General features: G+C 34.5%; 1 protein-coding gene across 3 annotated transcripts in view; it reads left to right on the top strand.

The window, feature by feature from the left end:
* The window catches only part of LOC108705026 (potassium voltage-gated channel subfamily C member 2), a 133868-nt gene extending 118707 nt beyond the window's left edge, over positions 1–15161 (top strand). Inside the window, exons 3-6 of one of the 3 annotated variants that reach the window (XM_041586356.1) lie at positions 1981–2908; positions 3665–3820; positions 12580–12671; positions 13994–14080. In XM_041586356.1, the coding sequence (XP_041442290.1) occupies positions 1981–2908; positions 3665–3820; positions 12580–12641 (1146 nt within the window). In that variant the 3' untranslated portion in view covers positions 12642–12671; positions 13994–14080. Of the gene's footprint in view, positions 1–1980; positions 2909–3664; positions 3821–11667; positions 13361–13993 lie in introns of those variants that run through there. The other 2 variants (XM_041586355.1, XM_041586354.1) reach the window with 2 other exon arrangements.
* The last annotated feature ends 6991 nt before the right edge of the window (positions 15162–22152 follow it).

Genomic DNA, 22152 nt, shown 5'->3' with positions numbered 1-22152 from the left:
ACTTGATGAATGCAGGAAGAACTTACATTCCAACACCAGGATAACCAGGATTTTATTTATGTATCCATGAACCACTATATCTCTTTGCTTCATACTGTGTAGTAACTCTTGCATCCAACTTCTGGCTAAACCACTGGGGTTTCAACTGATGCTTCCAAGGACATCTACTGACAGAAACAACACTCAAAAACTCTTCTGTCAAAAGATGCTGGTAAAGGACATGCAACAACTTAAAGAGAATGGGGGGAGAGTTGGGTGGTCATGTAAACAACTTTCTGATGTCTTAGTATGGGCAAGGTGGGGAGTGGAGACATTTAATCTTTTTTTTAAAATGGATGTGGATAGGAGGGCCAGGGTGTTGCAGATTCTAAGGATACTGAACCCCCTGCAAAAAGGTATAAGGATATTAGAAGTGGTGATATTATTTGTGTCATACCTCATATATTATATAAAGGATCATAACCACCAACTAAATTGTATTAGGATAGTAGAAATCACGTCTGTATAAAAACACTTGGCCTCATAATATCATAACTGGTGACATCACAAAGCACCATTTAAAAGGATATAAATTACAAAAGTTGCTTGCTTAGAGATTTTAGAGCTGGCTTGTTTTATTTGGCTGTATACAAAACCTTGTGAAAAGATTCTAATTTAGAACTGATATTGCTAATCTTTCATTATAACCTAGAGTTTTCTACTAAGCTGTAATGTGTAATGTGTAAAAGAGACATGAAAAAGAAAAGACTGGTGTATAAGAACTTATGAATTATGCCATGTAGATTTCCTGAATACCTTAATATGCATTTTTATATCAAATACTTATATTCTTCATGGGAGCTGAACTGGTGTTTTGACTAATCATAGCAGGTGTTAGTTTTCCCAATGAAATTATACCATTCATTCAATAAAGTGGTTTGTATAGTTACTGGATCTTTTTTTCCCCAATAATGTATTTATAGCAGCCAGAAAATCTCTTGGGAGATTTTACAGTAAAGGTAAAACATCTTACAAAAAAAAAATCTTACAGTGCAGAAATAGTAATGCAGGATTGATTTAAATAGAAAAGACAAGCAAAAAGCACATTACTTTAAAGGCAAATAAAAAGGCAAATCATTTAAAACAAAATGTTTTTTTTTTTGGGGGGGAGCTTCTGAATTCAAAAGTGAAACATAGTTTTAACTGCTTTGGATGTAATGGTCCTTTAAAAAAGTAAGGTTAAGTTATTTGGTAGTATTGTATGTTTATATGATATAATGTATTGTCTCAATTTATTTTACTATTTTACCAGGTGGTAAATCAGCTTCTCAGTCTCTGATTTCTACCAGCCCAATGCAACCACATCCCTTTATCAGTAAATATCTGTGCCTCTAAAGATGCCCAAGTAGTTCCCCATCTTCTTTTCTGCTAATTCACTGTACATGCTCTGTGCTGCTGTCAGTCAAGTTCAGGGGGCCAACTCACAATATACTGTGTGTGTGTATATATATGTATTGAATAAAATTTATCTTTTTTAAAAAAGCTACAAAGGATCCCAGTGTGCACCTTACCTTTTTGGATTTTATATAGTATATACACACACACACACAATAGAATAGAATATAGAAATAAGATTCTCATTAAAAGACTCAGATTAGTCCAGTTTTCAGTAGAATTAAATAATCTGCCCTGTAACATCAGCTTCTATGACAAACTTCATTTACTGTTTGATGATTTGGAATAACCCCAAGCTTAACTTCTCAACAGCTGCCCAGAGCACACTGAGCATGTGCAGTGCCACTGACATTCCAAACTAAATCCAATTACGCATGGATCATTACTGTTTTAGAAATTATGAATCTTTAGGCTGGCACAGAAAGTTCAGTGTAGAAAATGGGGCATTATAGGTGTTCAGTGTTTAGCCCTTTAAGTTAACAAAAAAAAACTTTTTTTTTAATGTACCAAGAATTTTAAGTAACTTCTCTTATTTTCCCTCAACAGTTCATCGCCTTTGCTTCCCTGTTCTTCATTCTGGTATCTATAACAACCTTTTGCTTGGAGACTCATGAAGCATTTAATACCATCATTAACAAAACGGAAACTGTAAACAATGGTACAGAATTAATCTCATTGATTGAAATAGAAACTGATCCAGCCTTGACGTATGTGGAAGGAGTATGCGTGGTTTGGTTCACATTTGAGTTTTTAGTACGTGTCATTTTCTGCCCTGACAAACTTGAATTCATCAGAAATCTTTTAAATATAATAGATTTTGTGGCAATTCTGCCCTTTTATTTGGAAGTTGGACTAAGTGGGCTTTCCTCCAAAGCTGCTAAGGATGTTCTCGGGTTCCTCAGGGTTGTAAGATTTGTTCGCATCCTTCGAATTTTTAAACTGACCCGCCATTTTGTAGGACTTAGAGTGCTGGGGCACACACTTCGTGCGAGCACTAATGAATTTTTGCTCCTTATTATTTTTTTGGCTCTGGGAGTCTTGATATTTGCCACAATGATCTATTACGCTGAAAGAATAGGTGCCAGTCCAAGTGATCCATCGGCAAGTAAACATACACAATTCAAAAACATTCCAATTGGATTCTGGTGGGCTGTGGTAACTATGACTACCCTGGGATATGGGGATATGTACCCTCAGACTTGGTCAGGGATGTTGGTAGGAGCATTATGTGCTTTGGCTGGTGTACTTACAATAGCAATGCCTGTCCCAGTCATTGTTAACAACTTTGGAATGTATTACTCACTTGCTATGGCAAAACAGAAGCTTCCAAGGAAAAGAAAGAAATACATTCCTCATGCTCCTCAGGCTGGATCCCCTACTTTCTGCAAGATGGACCTAAGTATTGGATGCAATAGCACACAGGTAGACACATGTCTTGGAAAAGACAACAGACTGATGGAACACAACATGTCAGGTATAGTAGAATGTAATACAAAATTATCCTTGATGTTCAAGATTTGCTAATTGTGCTCCTTCGTGTACTTTGCTGCAGAAATCTGTGAGCTGTTTTAATTTCCTCTGTTTGTTCCCTTTATACCTTCTTATGGAAGTCCTTGGTAAATTTGAATTGCTCTTCATCTTGATGTTTATGGGTACATTTATTAAAATACAAATAATAAATTCCTGATAGATCCCCAGCATTTTCATATTTATCAAAGCTATTAACACTTTCATGACTGTCAACATTACATGTTTATAATACTGGTTTATGTTTATAAGCAGGTACTATTTCTAGGTGCGTCACACGGATAGTTTCAGAACCTCTTTTGATTAATTGTTGTATTCTCAAGGAAAATATATGAAAGTTTAAGAACTACTATGAAAAGGCAATGTGTGCTCTGCTTTTTGAGTGTATACCCAGGGCATATGCCTTCTTATGTAATAAGAAGCACATAGCAGCCAAAATAATGCTTGCATTTACAGTAAATGGGTAATAAGTAAATTCAATCTGCTGATCTGTTGGTATCGGCTACTGCAACTGGGCAAACATGATGCCTTTTATTACATAAGCTCAATGAAAAATCATTTTCTGAATCATAATAATACATATATCATATAGATATGAGAAATATTATTCTGAGTGATATATATTAGGCCATTACAACATTGTCTTACCATACTGAGATACAGTTTTATTTAAAATGGTATGATATTTTCCTAATTTTACCAGGTGAAGACAGTTCAGGAAGTGACCAGCCACTTTCCCCTGGTGAAAGATATCCTATAAGACGTTCTAGTACCCGCGATAAAAACAGAAGGACGGGAACTTGTTTCCTACTGACCACAGGTGAATACACGTGCAATACAGATGGAGGTATACGGAAAGGTATGAATATGTTTTAATTTATAATTTTTATAATTAATTTTGGTTTAAAAGATTCCTAAATGAGCAGTTTATATTTGACGTAGTGCAATTAAAGAGGTCATATTTATCAAACTGTAAAAAAGCTGTACAAAGTTTTGCCAATCCATGAGCTAAAATCTATATAATTATGACCTTAAAATTTTTTTCCATACATATTACAAAATCTATTACATTAAAAGGCACTGTTAACATCTGAGTTAGAAAGAATTGATTTAGCATTTTATTAGCAGCTGAATGGTTCAGTTGCCTTTCTGGATCAACAACTTTGAGGGTTAAAAAATTACAAACTTTTTTTGTTTTTTACTGCTAAAATATATAATATGACTTCAAATCAATAATGCCTAACTGAAAGTATTCATGAGTGTGTATATTCAGAACTGTGCTGCTAAATGTTTAAAGTCACTATATGTTTTATGCCTTAAAGGCCATTTAACAAACCATAAAGGGACTTCTTGGCTTAAAAGTAATCATGACATAAAAGAGTTTAGCAGAACAGTCGTGAATGTTTTGCTTGCCTCTTTCACGCATCATTGATGAGTCTGATAAGATCTAGCGTAGTGTTAGCTGTAGTGTAGAGGCTGAGAGTTTCACACGGGCAGTACAGATGCTTGCCCTCAGGGTGTGTATATTCATCCACAAATTATTTACATTTTAAAAAATTAAAAAACAAAAAAACAAAACAAAATAAAAGGTTATATTTACCCATACAAAATAATCTACATATTCATTCAAGAAATAGTTTTTTAAGGGGCAGTTCATTTGTGCCAGATTTATGGCCAACTCTACCACCATTTTTTAGCTGACAGTATTTTTACAAGCTTTACACACATTTGGAGTAACTGGTATACAGTGTTTGCTGTTTATGTATGAAGGGAACATTTTGCATAGGAAAAAATTAATTTAAGAATTTTATTTTTTTTTCCCCAGGAAAACAAATCTGTAATATGAAAGTAAGCATACTAAGGGTTTTAGGAAAATCTAATATTCACCAGCTCACTTGTGGCAACTTTGTACACACACACAGTTTCATAAATGTGCCTTAAAATATTTACACTGCCAAAATTAATGAATGGTTGTATGCTGTTCAATGTATTGTTTAGCACTTGTGTTCTTTCATTTCTTCCCAAAACATGTTTGCTGACAAGCTGCATGGCTTTGTTTGTAATGGTCCAATCATAATTGTCTCATGTTTTGAGTTTTGTCTAACTGTCCCCTAAGATCACACATTCATTATTTTGATTTTAATAGATAAATATAGAATTTCTACATTATTTATAAATATAATATACAAATAAATGTACCTTACTCTTTATTTAATTTAGACACTGATAAAAGCCTCTGACAATTTTGTCATAAGTTTGGTTTTGAAGGCCTATTTATCTTTGCTGGAAACATTTTATACAAATGCTCAAGCTAGAATTGTTGCAGTTGTACAATAGTCCAAAAAAGTTTCCTATTTTTAGAGAAACATGGCAAGGTTATCATTTGATCTAAAAGCTTTTTCTAAATTGGAGATGGATAAGATTTTACTTAGTTGGAAATAAAAAGGTATTTTTCAAATTAAATATATTAGACTCTGTTTCCTGTGAACCTCTTTTTTGTAATACATTTAAGAATACATATAGGGTGTATGAGACAGACTTAAGAATTGTGCTATAAAAGTAATTTTATAAGGAAAATAATGTACAATTAGTAATTTTTACAAATAACTGAGGATCCTTCAGTGAATAAAACCTCACTGATCTCCCAAATGTTTTTTAATTTACCTTCTGAGAACCATCATCCCTTATTTAAGGTTGGAGATAAATGGTTTTCCGTTAAGAAATCTAATATCACATCTAAAGAACTGTTATGGACCTTACAGAACAACAGGAACTTTATTAACTCTAAAAAATGTAGAGACCAACAAATAAGGCTTATACTGGATATATATTGGATATAGTACAATATATTAAAAGATATCTGATTATCATACTGTTTCATTTTGTCCAAACTGCAAAGAGCAAAATATATTATATTTTCTACTACTTATGGTGATGCTCCCCCATAAAAATGCTTTGAAATAAAACTGAGCTATTTATTAGAGACAAAACTAAAGTGGATATAGTATTAATACTACTATTCACTTCATTAGACCAAAAACTAAAATTTGCAACAATACAATTTTTAACTTTTCTGATGAGATTCTTAATTTTTGTTTATTTCTAATGACAGCAAATTGTAATTCAATCTACTCCAAAAATACTCCAGCTAAAATCTATCAAGGTCATGTAGAAGTCAATGGCAGAGGTCCCTTGAAACATTTGAAGATGTTTGTAGCCTTCATGATGTTTGGGTTTTTTCAGTGGTTTTCGTTAGAAAACTTGTTCAATTTAAATTATTCTATTTTTTTTTTTGCTGAAAACTCAATCAATTTGAGTATTCTAGTTTTTCACCCCGATTACACTGATTCGAGTCTTTTTTTACATTTGAGTCTTTTCATAAGTTAGAAAACATTGATTCGAGATGTGAGTTTAATCCAGGTAAGCAAAACCTCACAAACCTAATCTTATAAATAACCCCCTAAATCTTTTAATTAGATTGTTGAGCAGAGAAATCCTGAATTTGATTTATAAATATAGGTGAAATTGTATTATTATTATTTTTATTCACTGTTAAACTAATGCACTCCAAATTTAAATGTTGTGGAAATACTAATAAATATTCTGTCAAACAACATACTGGTTTAAGGTTAAACCTAATAAAAATAATTTGAAAAGAAAAGGTAAATATAGCATTGTTCTTAAAATAATCAAATTTGCAAACTTTACAAGAACTTAATGTGCTCTTTAGAGGTTGGATATTCTGCATAATTTCTTTCTTTCATGGCACTATAGATTTTACAATGATGAGCATTAGAAACATTATGAATTAAAAGTAATTTATGGTATTTGCATACATACACACACACACACACTTGTGTGGTTATGCGTGTCTTGGAAGCTTGGTACTTCCTTAAATCAAGGGGCCAAGAATCAAAAAGTATATTAGTGTTATATTTTAAAGGTTTTTTGTCATGAGCATATTCAGTTAGGTGTATCTAAAAAAGTATATAAACACTATATGAACTGCCAAAATAAAATATTTTTACGTTTTCCCACATTTGACACTGTTTTTCTGTAGTCCCCCCAATATCTAGTGCATAATACATTTCCCTGATTTTACATTTTCCCAGATTTTACACCATGTTTTTTTCCAGTCCCCTGAAAATCATAAAATGGTGGTTCTACTGTAAATGTATTTTTTAACACAAACCCTCTCCCTTTCCTTTCAATCTGTGGAATAAGGTATGCACCAAATTATAGAGACTAAAAGGAAACCATTATAGTTTGTCTCTATGCTTTGTGGGACCAGTTCCCCCACCTGCTCCTGGTGTAATGCAATCACTCCATGACTTTGATCCTTTGTGAAGTGATGGATTCCAGAACTTGAAGTCTCTTGTCTTTTCAGAGAATCTCTGCACCACACACTATAGACAAAAATGGGGCTGAGTTGAAAGAGTTGATGTTAAAGTGAGCAGTATATTTTTCCCTTTAAAGGTCTCTATTCCATATATTTCAGTATTTCTGCCAGGGCCTGCACCCCCTCGGGGCCCCCCGGCAGCTTGCGCACCACTGGATTCCGGTCGAAAATAGTGTAGGGAGGGGCCCGCCAGGGCCCGCCCCCTCTGGTTACGTTACTGGTGGTGGACATCTTAATTTAATTTTTAGATAGGGGAAACCCGGAAACCCCCCCAAAAAAACACACACACACATATATATATATATATATATATATATATATATATATATATATATATATATATATATATATATATATATATATATATATATATATATATATATATATATATATATATATATATATATATATATATATAAAATTAAATCTCTGTAAAAAATGAATAAATATAAGGGATTTAGTTATATTTGTAAATAGGTGTGAAATCTGTTACCTGTAAATACTTTGGGGTTATGTAATAAAAGGTGCCGTGTTTGCTACAGATCTAATCACCAATAGCATAGAATCACTTTGTAGCATTTATTGGCCACTTGTTTAATAACAAATGTCATATTGGTTGCTATGGATACTGCACTTGGGCAAACCTTGTTCCTTTTTATTACACATTCAGAAAGTTTCATACTGTCCTGTATAAACAGCAATTCTTTATTTTTCACTAATATGCTTTTTTCTTGTAACAAAATAGAATTATGTACTTGATTGTAGTTAAGCTGGTATAAATTCATGGTTCCAAAACTTTGGCACTGAGGGTAGAGGGTAACATCTGAAAGCCCAAAATAACAATTTTGTTGAATTTGTGATGAACATTTATTTGCTGCCCTAGATATTTTTGAAACAATGGCTGATGCAACAATATTTTCTTAGATGTGGAACCTTGTTATGAGCAATTGTAGGTATTTTCCTAAGGTTGGGCCTTCAAGGGAAGTGAAAATTATATAAAGACCCATTTTTAAGAAAAGCCCAAGTCCCCATGGTTTTAACTTAAAGAATATTTATACATCTGTATTATTCTCTTTATATGCCATTTAACACTATGCATCCCCTTAACCAAAATCAGCCCAAACATTAATTCACATAACATACTAGCAGCAGCTCTTGCTTGTATGGAAAATGCCACATCTTGATTTATTACAACATTCTAAGGTGCCAGAAACAGCATAAGCTTGTGATTCAATATGTACAAATTAGCCACATGTGTATGTACAGATTACACAGGGTGTGCTGGAGGTAACACCTTTTTTGAGAATGCTCCTTTTGTATTGTTGTGCCCCAGGCCTGGACTGGCAATCTGTGGGTTCTGGCAAATGCCAGAGGGGCACCTGTACGATGCCATAAAAAGTGACCATTAAGTGGGCTGGTGAGGTCTGTTTGGGCCTCTGTGTACTAGGAATGCCAGGACCTATTTTGAATCCCAGTCCAGCCCTGTTGTGCCCTGTACTTTGAACACTGCACATTTTTCTGCAAGGTGGACTCAACCGATAATTGGTGCAAGTCACAAGTATATAGGATGCAAGTATCTGTCAATATGTAAAAAGCTGTTAAGTGGACAAAATATTGTGCTTTCTACTGCACCTTGTATTAGTAAATAAGCCATTTGTCTCTTTGGTTATAAAACAGACCTCACTGAAGCATCTGCAACCATTCACACTCATCATCAGTGAAACTTCAGGTATATTCATGGACATCTTATCAAGAAAACTTGATAAAGGTCCTAGATTTGGAGAGAAACATCAGCCTGTAAATTAATTTAATTAAGTATATGATTTATAAGATAACCTTACCATTGCAGAGCAATCATCATATATTTCTGAAAGCAATGCTCTAATTCCAAGCAGCACTATTTGCCAGACCAGAAATAAACTTTTTTTGCAAATGCAGTCATTGCAGGCTAGGGTCTAGCCAAATAAGTCCTAAAAATGCAAATGAAATACAAATGCCAGTGAATTCTCCATATGTTAATGTACTGACCTTTTATGTTTAGTTCTAGTTTGCATTTTATTCAAGCATGAAAAGTTTTATCTGCAACAGTAATATTTTTGTGTCCAACATTCAAATTCCATAATATGACTGGAGGGCTTTAGAAGTTTGCAATACATTTAACATTGTCCCTTAACATGCTTTAAATAAAGGTGGAATGACAGCAAGCATTTAGGCATCTCTCATTCCAGGTTCTGAGAAAACCCTAGGAAAATATAGAAATTGCCCTGTTTAGCTGGTCCTACCATGAGTGATGATTACTTTTTGTAATGGAATTATAAAATGCTTTCTGGCCCCTTGTTCAGTGAGACAATGGCTGTAGGCAAAGCTGAAATGGCAAAATCAACCAGTTATAACTTCACAGAAGCTTGAATAAATTAATAATTTTGAAAACATAGCTTCAACCCTTAATAAATCTGTCAGGCATAGTTTGTATCTAACAAAAAAATATGAAACAGTAATAGTAAAAGTGTTATGGTAAGGGTGCTTTGGAAACTTTGAATGACACTTTTTAATTAGCCCAAAAAACACAAAAAATCAAGTGACTTGTAATCACCTGCAAGCAGTGGAATTACTACCATGGACTCCCTCCCCCCACCACAATAAATAATTCAGAGGGCCTGAGCCTGACCTGGAATGCTGGGAGCTGAGCTCTTGTTCAGCACTTCCCTGTCAGCCTACTGACGGCTGCCAGTGTGACTGCCTGCTTGTTTGTTTTTGGTGGCGGACAGCAAAAATTAGAAGGCAGAAGGGGCCACAGGAAGGAAATTCCATACAGCAGACCTCGCAACCTGAGCCCACTTGTACCCAGGCTCCCCCTTGGTCTGCTGTACGGTAGTTACACCAGGGCCTGGAAGCTCTAGGTAGCTTACAGTTGTCTGAAAACACAGCAGTCTGCTTTTTTTAGGCAACTTAACTGACAAGTGCTTGCAGGCGATTGCCATGCTAGTCAAGAATTTTTGGATATTTTAATGCAGTTTTTTTAAATAGCACAAAAAAGATGACACTTCTGCAAGTGCTTGCTAATTGATAGTTGCCTATGTGCCATCACCCTTAGATGTAGTAGAGCAATAATGGGAAAATTCTGAACAATATACATGTACATATATACCACAGAGGTAAAATGTTTAATCTACATTTTTGTTTATATCTATTCTGTTTCTTATATACATCATAACACACAAAACAAATATCATCCCTTTTCTTATAGATAGTATAAACATATACTACATGTAACCTATTATAGCAATTGGCCTCATTTGCACTGTGCACACTGCATTCTGCTGGCTGTAAATCTTAGTTCTCTGCTTCCTCCACGACTACTACATTAAGTGCATTAGCATTGTATTGGTGGGTAGAAAGAGACTCATAGGCTTCCCCACCCTCCCCCTAACTTTCACATCATGTACAGTATGTATGTATGTATAACTTTATTTGTAAAGCACTGTTAAGGAGCCGCAGCGCTGTACAGTGCATAACACAAGTTAAGGAGTAGTAGAGGGTCCATTCTACAACAGCACTAGTCCGTGTTCTTTGCTGCTGCATTCCCGAGGTTCCAAGTACTGGTTATGTGAGCACTGAGGGGGGTGCCTTTGGGCCCCTCCAGCACTTGCACTTTGTGGATAGTAAAAGACCCCTGATATGTTGTAGGTCTGAAGTTAATGTATATTAGAAGTTTGATCATCCTTGATTTGCAATCTCAACATTAGCCCACTTTTTAAAGTTTCTGTACTAAAAAAGGGGTTTTACTAACTTTCTTTATTAAATTGTTTCGTAAAAATACAGTACACGCAAGGATAAAATTAATCGTAGAAAGAAGGAAAGAAGCAAGGTTCTCTCTTCTTTCCTTCTTTCTACACTTTTTAAAGTTTCACATCGTATGGGTATATAATGGATAATGTCTCAGTCTTTAATGTGATTCAATAATATATGTTTTTTATCCATGCAGCTTGACATGTCATTTTGTTTCAGCTGATGCAATTTTTTCCTCAAATATTTTACAAAGCAAAACATAAAAAAGGAATATAAATATTGATACTAATATTATTAATGATTGGATAATTCATTACAGGATAGTTAATTTGCTGTCTATAATGAAGGTTACATTTCTGAGAGATTCAGATAAGCTATAAATTGTATCAGCTTCTCATTATCTGCTCAAAGGACTTTTTTCTTTTATGAAATCACAATTGATTGCATTTCATCTTACTGTTTGTCTTTGTCTTTTTCTGGCTGAATTCAACCGATGTCTGTGCAATGTTTCGTAAAAGGATATGAGAAATCCCGAAGCTTAAACAACATAGCTGGTCTGGCAGGAAATGCTCTAAGACTGTCTCCAGTAACATCACCGTACAGCTCACCTTGTCCTCTAAGGCGCTCTCGATCACCCATCCCATCTATATTGTAATGGATTTTACAAGAATTGACTAAATAGAAATCCCTTTAAGCACTCTTTGCCTCATGATGGAAAAAAAGAAATCTCACAACAGCTGTAGCCTATATCATGAACAGAAATGTCCAACTTGAGGGTCTCATCCCATGCTGAAAGTTGTAGATCAACATCTGCTGGGCGTCTCAGGTTGAACTTCCTTCACCTAGACAATGTTATCAGTGGGTTGTTTTAAATGTAAATGTTAAGAAACACAGTTTGGTCAGCAGATGATTTCCTTATCCCAGTTATTAAAATGTATCTTAAGGTGTTTCGACATATGTACCGACTGATCATTTCCCTCTGGCAATACAAAATGAGGTTTAAAAGTTGATCTACTGGCCTGTTACCTTAATAAAAAAAACATATATTTTGAGGGAAATGCAGCAATATCAATGTGCTTCCAAAACACACCATTGAAGATTTATTTCTTGTGAGTTTCTGACTCATTCCGAAGACCACTGGAATTCTGTCTTTATCACTTGCAGTGTAACCGATTCGACCATTTGCATGGGCCATTCCATCTACACATCATTTTAACGCAATGTTGCAGAGTCCCGGGGCTGCTAAAAAGCTCTGAAAATATGCTTGGCATCGCATCATTTGCTAATCAGTTGTCCTGCCAGTAGTTTGCTTTTTTTATTTTTTTTTATTCCACATTATCACAGTTTGAATTTTAGCTGAATTGATTATTTTATAATATGCTAAAAATCTTGTAATAGCGTTCCGAATATCTCTGGTTGTTTGCACACAGATAACTGCAAAGAGGTTGTCATTACTGGTTACACGCAAGCAGAGGCCAGATCTCTTTCATAATGGCTTGGGAAGGCACAATGTGACAAAAAGGTAAATGCCATCCAGGCTTGCATTTCTAAGCTGGCAGGTCTTTTCTTACACCAGGGTTCTTCAACATTTTCACAGGCCTAATTATTATAAGATTTAGAAAGATTATTAATCAATTTAAGAGGGCAATGATTCATCAAAGTACCTTTTGACCAGCCTTAAACATCTAGAATTTTTGCATATATTGTATCTTAAATCAGCGTCTGTTTTTTCCTTTTTTTTCTTAGTTAATGATGTTTGTCTTATGTGTTCATGTTGGTTTGTATAACCAGTTGTTTAAAATGTTTCATCCACTTCTTTCCAAACACTGTGCCCATGCAAATGAACTTTGGTTGCATTCTTTTATTTAATTTCTCTTGCTGTCTTTAATGTGCTTTGAGTCTGATTGATGATGTACTGGACTGAATAACACAGGTACATATTCCTTTACTATTATTTAGTAGCAAACATATTTTTTATTATTATTTAGTGCAAGTCTTTCTTTCTGGCTATCAGCACTTCAATGTAAAGAACCCGATAGGATGTTTTGGGCTGGTAATGAATACAATGGGCTCATAAAAATAAAGGAATAAAAATACATGACCCTTGAGATTGTTGAATAATCCCTGATAATTCTGGTAATCTCTTAAAGTGGACCTGTCACCCAGACACAAAAATCTGTATAATAAAAGTCCTTTTCAAATTAAACATGAAATCCAATTTCTATTTTTTATTAAATCATTCATAGCTGTTGTAAACTCATTTAAAAATCTCAGCTGTCAATCAAATATTCTCGCCACTCCTCTATGCCCGTGGCATAGAGGCGGGGCAGACAATTACTTTCACTTTCCATTCAGATGTCACTGCTCTACATATATTCCCCTCGTTCTTTTTACCATTTAATTGTGTAGCCAGGGCATGGGATGGACGTCAAGTCCCCCATTCTGGTGCACAAACAAGATTCTGAGATGATACAAGGCTTATCTTAATAACAGTGTGCACAAAATGGCTGCTGCCTGTTTGCTATAATTTTGAAATCCCAGACTGAAGGAAGCAAGATTCAAATAATTGATATAGTGTAATTAAAGTTAATTTTGCTTGAATAATGTGATAAAATAGGATTTTGAATAATTTTTTTGGGTGACGGGTCCCCTTTAACATTTTATTGAACAATAAATGTAAATGTATTCAAGTATCCTAAAGCCAAAAAGCATGAGGTGCATGATAGATAGATTCAATTTATTTAGATATGTAAAAATACATAATATATTATCAATGCAAATAATTAGGACAGGAAAATTAGCAAGGGATTAATGTGATATTGGTGCTGCTGTTATTAACTGCAGTGTTATGCGGAATTTATCATGGCTTTGTGACTGCTGACAAAGGGGCAATGGAAATGAGCCATAACAGGAACTATACTGGAAAGAGGCTACTACTGGTGAATGAATCCTGAGCCTCCTGTACTTCATGGCAGTGAGATCCGAAGTCCAGCTAAATCAACAGACTACGACAGTGACAGATTGATATGTGTTGGAGCTGCTGGAGGATGACTTAAAATGTTTGTGCTGGTAAATTAATTGTGAATAAATGTAAGCATGGAGTATCATCATATTTGGGGACATAGTTGATTGTATGGTTTCATCATTGTGTGTGTAAAGAATCTACATATTTGGGGTTACCTCATAGTCCCTGCAGTACTCCAAATTGTGATTGTATAAAAATGTACATCCTATGTTATTCTAACATGATCTGTTAGCTCAGATGTATTATAATTGTTGCAGTGGATTTCTATGAGTAGCAAGCTCCTATATACTACAGGATACCTAAGATAACATAAAGGTATAAAATATCTGTCCCATTGAAGAGATATGATTTATTATGTATGCAGTAAATCATAAGCTAAAATATATGTTTTCTTGAGATGCTATCATAGCACATTTTACCTCCATTTAATATGTCAACCTTACAGAAACCCAGTAGAAAATATATACATGTTTGAAAAAGATACACCTTTTATTTCTTGGTCTTATTTGCTCTGCATTTGCTTAGTTGTATAACTTTACGCCATTCTTCTTTATTCTTTTATTGACACTTCATGATGATTTATTTTAAATAAAAGGATCTGCAACTGTCCTCTAATTTGTGCTGTGTTTTTATCATCTTTTATTCACCATAAAGTATTACAGCACTATTGTAATTGAATTAAAATGTAGATATAGAAAATCTGCAAGCAGAAAAAGTGTCCTGAATATTTTATATCAAAATATAATATAAAATATATTTATCCCCAGCACTCTTCTATTTTACCATAGATTGCTTTCAGAGAAAAGAAAAAAGCATTTAGATGGTAGTATCACAATTGCACTGTAGCTCATCCAGATGAGTTTTTTTTACTTGTGACTGAATTAGTAACACATTCAGTAGGGTTAGGTCCCAAAATATAAACTATATTTGGAATATATATATATATATATATATATATATATATATATATATATACACACACACACACACACACACACACACACACACACACACACACACACACACACACACACACACACACACACACACACACACACACACACACAGTACTAATATAAAATGCTAAAATGATAATATTAACTATATTTGGATATTTGGAAGCTGTAATGTCTCATTTTAAGATGTTTCATGTCAACATATCAGATTTTCATATATTTAAGATAAATGATCTGCAGACAAAACACAAATTGTTTGTTGACAATCATTCCTATATTTCTCATCCACTCTGTAAAGAATTTCTATGATCATTGAAATGGTGGCAAGAATATATTGTTCACTTTTATTTATTTGCATTGCTTCATCAGCACATCTTGAAATATCAAAAATATGTTGTAAAAGAATATGATTTTATTTTTTGCCAAGGAGAAAGACCATTTGATTTATATTGTGCTATAAAAATGTGAAATGTTACTTGTATCTGTATATGACAATGTACATTTCAGTTCTTGAAATAAAATATTATTTTGTTTTACTTAATAAATGAGTTACCAAATCGGGATTTTATTTTTGATTTAAAAACAGAACAAAACACACGCATATAATTATATAAATACTGTGTATATGCACCAGTGAAATAAGTATTGAACATGTTTTTCTCAGTGAATATATTTGTAATGGGGTTATTGACATGAAATTTACATCAGATGCCTGTAACAGCCCATGTAATCCACACATACAAAGAAAACTGTTGACGTGTTTAATACTTTCCCTGCTGTATACCATCATCATCATGATTTATTTATATAGTGCAAGTTAATTATACAGCATTATTTTATAACGATCAAGGATCTTGCAAATGTTTAACAAACAAAGGTTTACAGAGAAGAATAGGATAAGAAGACCCAACTGACAAGAGCTTACAATCAAAAGATACACACACACACACACACTATATATATATATATATATATATATATATATATATATATATATATATACCTGCACACAGCATGACTAAACAACAACAAAAATTGTTTATTCAATCAAAAAAAGATTGAGGAAGAGATAAACAATACATACTTTTTCTTGTTGTTTAGTCCTATTGTGTTTGGCGCATTCATCGGTTACATTTTTGCTTTTACCTACTTTGGCCTAGTTGCTTTATACTTGTTAAAGTGCTTCTCTCTATCCCAATAATCTCACTGGACTTGATAAATGGTGAAAAAAGAAAAAAAAAAGTTTATAAAGTTGACATTTCAGTTCCTCAAGGGAACTGTCCTCAAGATAAACTACATACCATTCCCCATACTGTATGTTTATATACCCCCAGTAGAGTACGATGACCTTATAGTATCAATAAGTTCAGACAGCTGTGTATTGGTGTCAGTAGGTGTCAATATACACAAAAAATGTTCAGCATGATTACACTACAAAAATGTATATCTTGAATACAGTATACACTGCATATAGTACCTTGTATGCACCAGACCACCTATAGACTTTTTTTGGAGGGGCAGCCTCTTAGGGGCATATTTATTATGCTGTATCAAAAACAGCGGGACAATACGCCGCACATCACCAGGCTTCACCGTGTAAAAAATGGCATAAAAAAACTGCGTACAATATTTAAAGTTTTTTCCTGGAGTGACTTCTGCTAGAAGCAATGGAAAAATAACAGCGGCAAATCTGGGTTTGCATGGCGTAAAATAAAACACTTCTTGATAAATTTGCCAATTGTTTTACACAGTTTTTTACACAGTTTTTTTTAGTGAATTTAATTTTAATAAATATGCCCCCAAGTACCAACCCCCGCTTGACAAGCTCCGACCACAATGGAAAAGTTTAAAGTGTAGGTAAGTGGGGAACTAACACACTGCTGTATAATAGTTATGCCACTGGTTGAAGAACACCAAAAACACTGAGACACAAAAGAAGAAGGAGAGTAACAAACAGAAAAGAGAGAGAAAACTAGCAAAAAAGAGCATAGTAAAATGGGAGTACAATTTCTCTTTTCATGCATAAACAGATCTGTTTGTCCACGTCAGGCTGCAAGCCTAGTCACAAAAGAATGGTAATGTATAGTGTGATTCAAGTGGGATAATCAACAAATAATGGTTATGCCTCATTATTCAGATTTGATCTTTTATTAAAATCTTGCCTGTTTAACTTGGAAAACAATAAAACATTAAAAATAATAATAAAGGTTATTAATAGTGATGAATTCCCATGACTGCTTCATTTATGTATATATTTGTCTATTCAAGCCATTGTATTTGTATCAATTTTAACCCTTACACATTGCAACAACTGTAGAATCTGCAGTGGCACATAAAAGTACCATCACTCTCATTAAATAGATTTGATGGTTCTACATTTTACTTTGAGCTATACTGCATCATGTGTTTACTGTCAATGTACAGCATCCTGTCACTGGCTCAATACACAAAATATTTTGCTTCCTTTCCACTCCAGTATATATTGGTGGTGTTTATACTATTCTCTAGACACCTGGCATGGCATCACTGTAGTCCCTGATAATGAAAGTAGACTTTTTTTCTTCTTAGTGGAATAATATCTACAAAAAATATGTGGGTAAGAAAACCAGAAACTAGAAACCAACCACTAAGTTTACATCCATTTTGATTTATGGATAACCTAAAAACATCTCAAATGTATCAATAATTATTTTAAATGTGGCAAACTGGTTAGATTCCAATAAAAATGTCTCAAAAACTAGTTTAGTTATGGATGAAAGGGCTTTGTGAAATATGTTTTACACAGAAAAATACAGCATTGAGCAGTTTAATGGATCAAAGAGTAAAAAAGGTAAGTTCAGAAAGAAGAGTATTTACAAATACCTGATTGTGTTAGAAATGAATGTGCAATATACAGTATTATGCCATGCTTGGATATTAAATAATTGAATATATCTGTACTGCTATTTTAAGGCCTCCTGCTGCCCATTATATGTGACTTACTCTCAGTTAGACCCTTGCTGTATTATTGGCAGATTGGGTTTCTAAGGTGATAACACATATTTCACAATTGTTAACATTAACTTGGCACCAGCAGTTCATAAAAACAGCTTCTGAAAAGTTAGAAGAACTTATTCTTCAGTGAAGTTACTTATGTCCAAATCAGTCACAGTAGTCACTTAACAAGGTGTCCATCACAAGCTCTTACAGAAAATGTACACTGGCCTGGAGCTATCTGCCGAGAGTCCATCATCTGGTGGCTAATTGCCAATGAACTAATCCTTTGTGGAGCATGATTACTCAAAATATAACCAATATCAGTTATGCTCTTGCAACCTATAATCCAATTCACAGTGTCCCTTTCCTTGACTTCCACTGTCATACGCTCTAACCTCAGGACAGTTCTTCTAAGTTGATTCAGTCAGACAGAGACTCTCTACCAAAGGTTCAGGCTCCCGGGTTCCATTTGTCTTTCTCCATAGGTTAGAAACTAAAAAGGTTAAACCTGGTTTCCCTTTTTATACACTAGAGAATACCACAAGACACTCCTAGACCATTTGGAAGCACCCCAAACATCCATGCAGATAGTGTACAAGTGAGGATCAAACCCAGGCCCCCAGTGGCATCGCGTTGTCTGAATATTTCGCTTCAGTTCATATTATTATCTAAGGATTCAGATATGGTGGGACAAAGACAATCATATTTAAATGGCAGAGTCAACCACATCTGAAGTTTGTTGCTACAATACAGAGGAGAACAGACTATTCATAGTCTGCTGATGTCAAAATGACACTTGTAGTCAGAACACTGCAGGATCTTTTATTGTAAAGTGGAAGCATTGTCTCACCCAAAATAAAACATTATAACAAAGAAAAACAAAGAAAAAATGTGTACCTTAGTAGAGATTCAGCAACATGACTGCAGCACTACAGCACAACATGACTGGATCCAGGTAGTGGCTAAAGAGTGCCGTTATAGGGTATCGGCATAATAAAAATTACCATAAACCATTGTGGACTGAACTTTTAAGAAAACTTTTCTTGAAAAGTGAATTAACCTTACAGGATGAGGTATCATCTGATGCCCATTAAGCCTTAGTAGTTAATATCACCGCCTATACTTTGTTTCGGAGGGACAGAGGCAATAGAAAAGGAGGAGGGGTATGGTTGTTTGTTAGGCAGGATTTAAAAGCTTATATAAAAAAAAGGAGGTGATGTTAGAAAATGAGGTTGCAGAAGTCTTATGGGTGGAGTTCTTCACCAATTGTAAAGAGTCAGCAAATTAATTGTAGGAGTATGCTATAGACCCCCTAATGTAAGTGAGGAGGAGGAAGCTAAGCTCCTGATGCCAATAGAAAAGGCTGCTAGTTTGGGTAAAGTAATGATAATAGGGTATTTTAATTAGAAAGATATTAACTGGAGCAACAGTACTGCCAGGTCAGCTAATGGGAACAAGTTTATAAACTTGTTGCATGACAATTTTATGGCACAGGTTGTTGAGGAGCCAACCAGAAAAAATGCTATTCTTTATCTAGTGATCTCTAATGACCCAGAACTTATAGCAAATGTGCAAGTCATTGAACCAAAGGGTAATAGTGACCATAATGTTATGTAATTTAATGTCTGGCGCAAAAAACAAATATACACTGTGGCAACAAAAAACATACATTTCAGAAAAGCTAATTTTAGTGCCTTGAGGGCTGCCCTTCAGAGCATTGATTGCAGCATTATGTTTTCTGATAAAAACACAGAACAGAAATGATTGTCATCTAAAACTATATTAAATCGTTACTGTTTTCAATTTATTCCCTTAAGAAGTAAATGTAGTTAAGAAGTTAATAGGAAAGAAGAGAAAGGCATTTTAAAACTACACGTCTGTTTGGACAGAGGCTGCATTTAATGAATATAAACACTATAATACATGTTGTAAAACAGCAATCTGGGCGGCAAAGAAATGAAGAGTGCATTGCGGCTGAGACTATCCCCCAAAAGATTTTTTAAGTATATTTATATTAAAAAGATGTAGGTTGAGAGTGTAGCTCCTTTAAATAATGGTACCAGTATGGTTGTAACAAATACAGAAAAGGCAAATGTGCTAAATCAGTTCTTTCCTTCAGTTTATACAATAGATGAGTCTGAGCTCCCAGGCTCACTTCATCGCTACACTGATGGCTCAGCTCAATCTAGTCAGTGGCTGACTCAGGATATGATTCATAAAGCTTTAATAAAAATCAATGTAAACCAGGCGACAGGGCCAGATAGCATACACCCCTGTGTTCTAAGAGAGCTCAGTTCAGTTATAGACCAGCCCCTATTTCTGACTGCTTTCTAAACTAAGGTCTATTGGGCTTAATGAAGTTGTTTGCACATGGATAGGAAACTGGCTAGAGGATCGGTTACAGAGGGTTTTGTTAATGGTACATTCTCTACTTGGAGTAAGGTTCTCAGTGGGGTCCCTCAGGGCTCAGTATTGGGTCGACTTTTATTAATGACTTTGGGAAGGGTATTGTAAGTAATGTATCAGTATTTGCAGATGACACAAAACTATCCAGCCCAATTAATAATGTAAACTTTCTGATATTTGGGTAAAACAAAGAAACGTGAATTGTGTGTTAGAAGCAAACATTTGTAAATTATTATTAGTTTTAGTATTGACAGAAGGCTACCCAGCCACAATGCAGTAAAAGCAAATATTGCACAATGACGTTAATGATCAAAATCCCACTCCCATTAGCCATGTTGTGTAATGAAGGTATAACTGAAACAAACAGCAACATATAACTGAAAATGCAATGCATGAACCTTTAAAAAAAAGAAAATGCAATGCATGGCTTAAATGCAATAAATTCGTAGAAATAAAATGTAAAAAGTGTGCACTAAAATAAGTGCACGTTTTAGCAAAAAACACACCCTATACAGTTCATACACCAAAAACGGAAAACATTGTGCATTTGTGCGTGTATACTTGTCAAATTGTTGGTTGAGTGTATAATGTGTGTACCACTTATCTGTGTGCGAACAAGAGATGGCGAAGGCCATAGGATCTGGAGGAGGGTTGCCATGTGGTTGAAGATTACAAGTGGGTCATGGTACAGGATTGGTCAAGATGCAAAGACAATGAAGTTTCTGTGTGTCCACTGCTGTGTGGGTCCCCTAGGGTGGCAGTGTACCATTTGACCCTTGACACGTTTAATGGGTGGGGAAAGGTCTATGATCTGCTGTATTAAAAGTGAACTTGTGTGGTGAGATTTTTCTCCATCTGAATACCTTCTGCATCATCACATTTGCTGCCTCAAATTTGCTATCCAGAAGAGGTAATATTTAGCTTTGAGCCATGCATTATAAAGCACACATTTGTTTTAGCATTGAATCAATCAGTAAGCTGATACAAACTAAATATTTTGTTAATTAAATGCTACTGCTTAAGAAAAGAAGACAATTTTAAGGATTTTTTTCAGATGTAGGAGCAAATTGGAATACATGGATTATTGCAGTCTGTTTCCATGGCGACATAAGCATTGCATATCTATAAAAAGACACCTCATATTAGTTCACTTTCCTAGCACATCTTTATTAGATCAGTTTCACAATGAAATGCAAATATTTCATTAAAAACAATCACATATAACCATAAATAATATCTAGTTTGCTTCTCCTTTTAAACATAGATACTCCTGCCATGGTGAAATGTTCACTAAATTCTGCACATTAACCTCGTCACTACAGTGCATGACAAAGTGGCATATTTATCGAAAAAGGAAAAATACAGCAAATTCTATTTATACCTTCTAATACATATTCCCTATTAAAATCATGGATAGTTAAATAGAGAACTTGAGATCTCCCCTGGGGTGAACTCTGCTTTAATGATAAAAATGCCCCATAATATTTCTTGTCCCTAACCCATTTTTAAGTTAAGATAATGATACATAAGGAGAGAAGAAAAGTGGAGGAAAACAATGGAGACAGCAGTTGAGAAGAATGGGAGCAGATATATGAGTAAAGGAGTAAAGGCAGTGTGAAGACTAGGAAATGTGGATTATA

This window comes from Xenopus laevis, chromosome 3L (assembly GCF_017654675.1).
Source record: "Xenopus laevis strain J_2021 chromosome 3L, Xenopus_laevis_v10.1, whole genome shotgun sequence".
NCBI lineage: Eukaryota > Metazoa > Chordata > Amphibia > Anura > Pipidae > Xenopus > Xenopus laevis.
The sequence above is the reverse complement of the archived record's forward strand: the minus strand, read 5'-3'. Positions and strand labels throughout refer to the sequence as shown.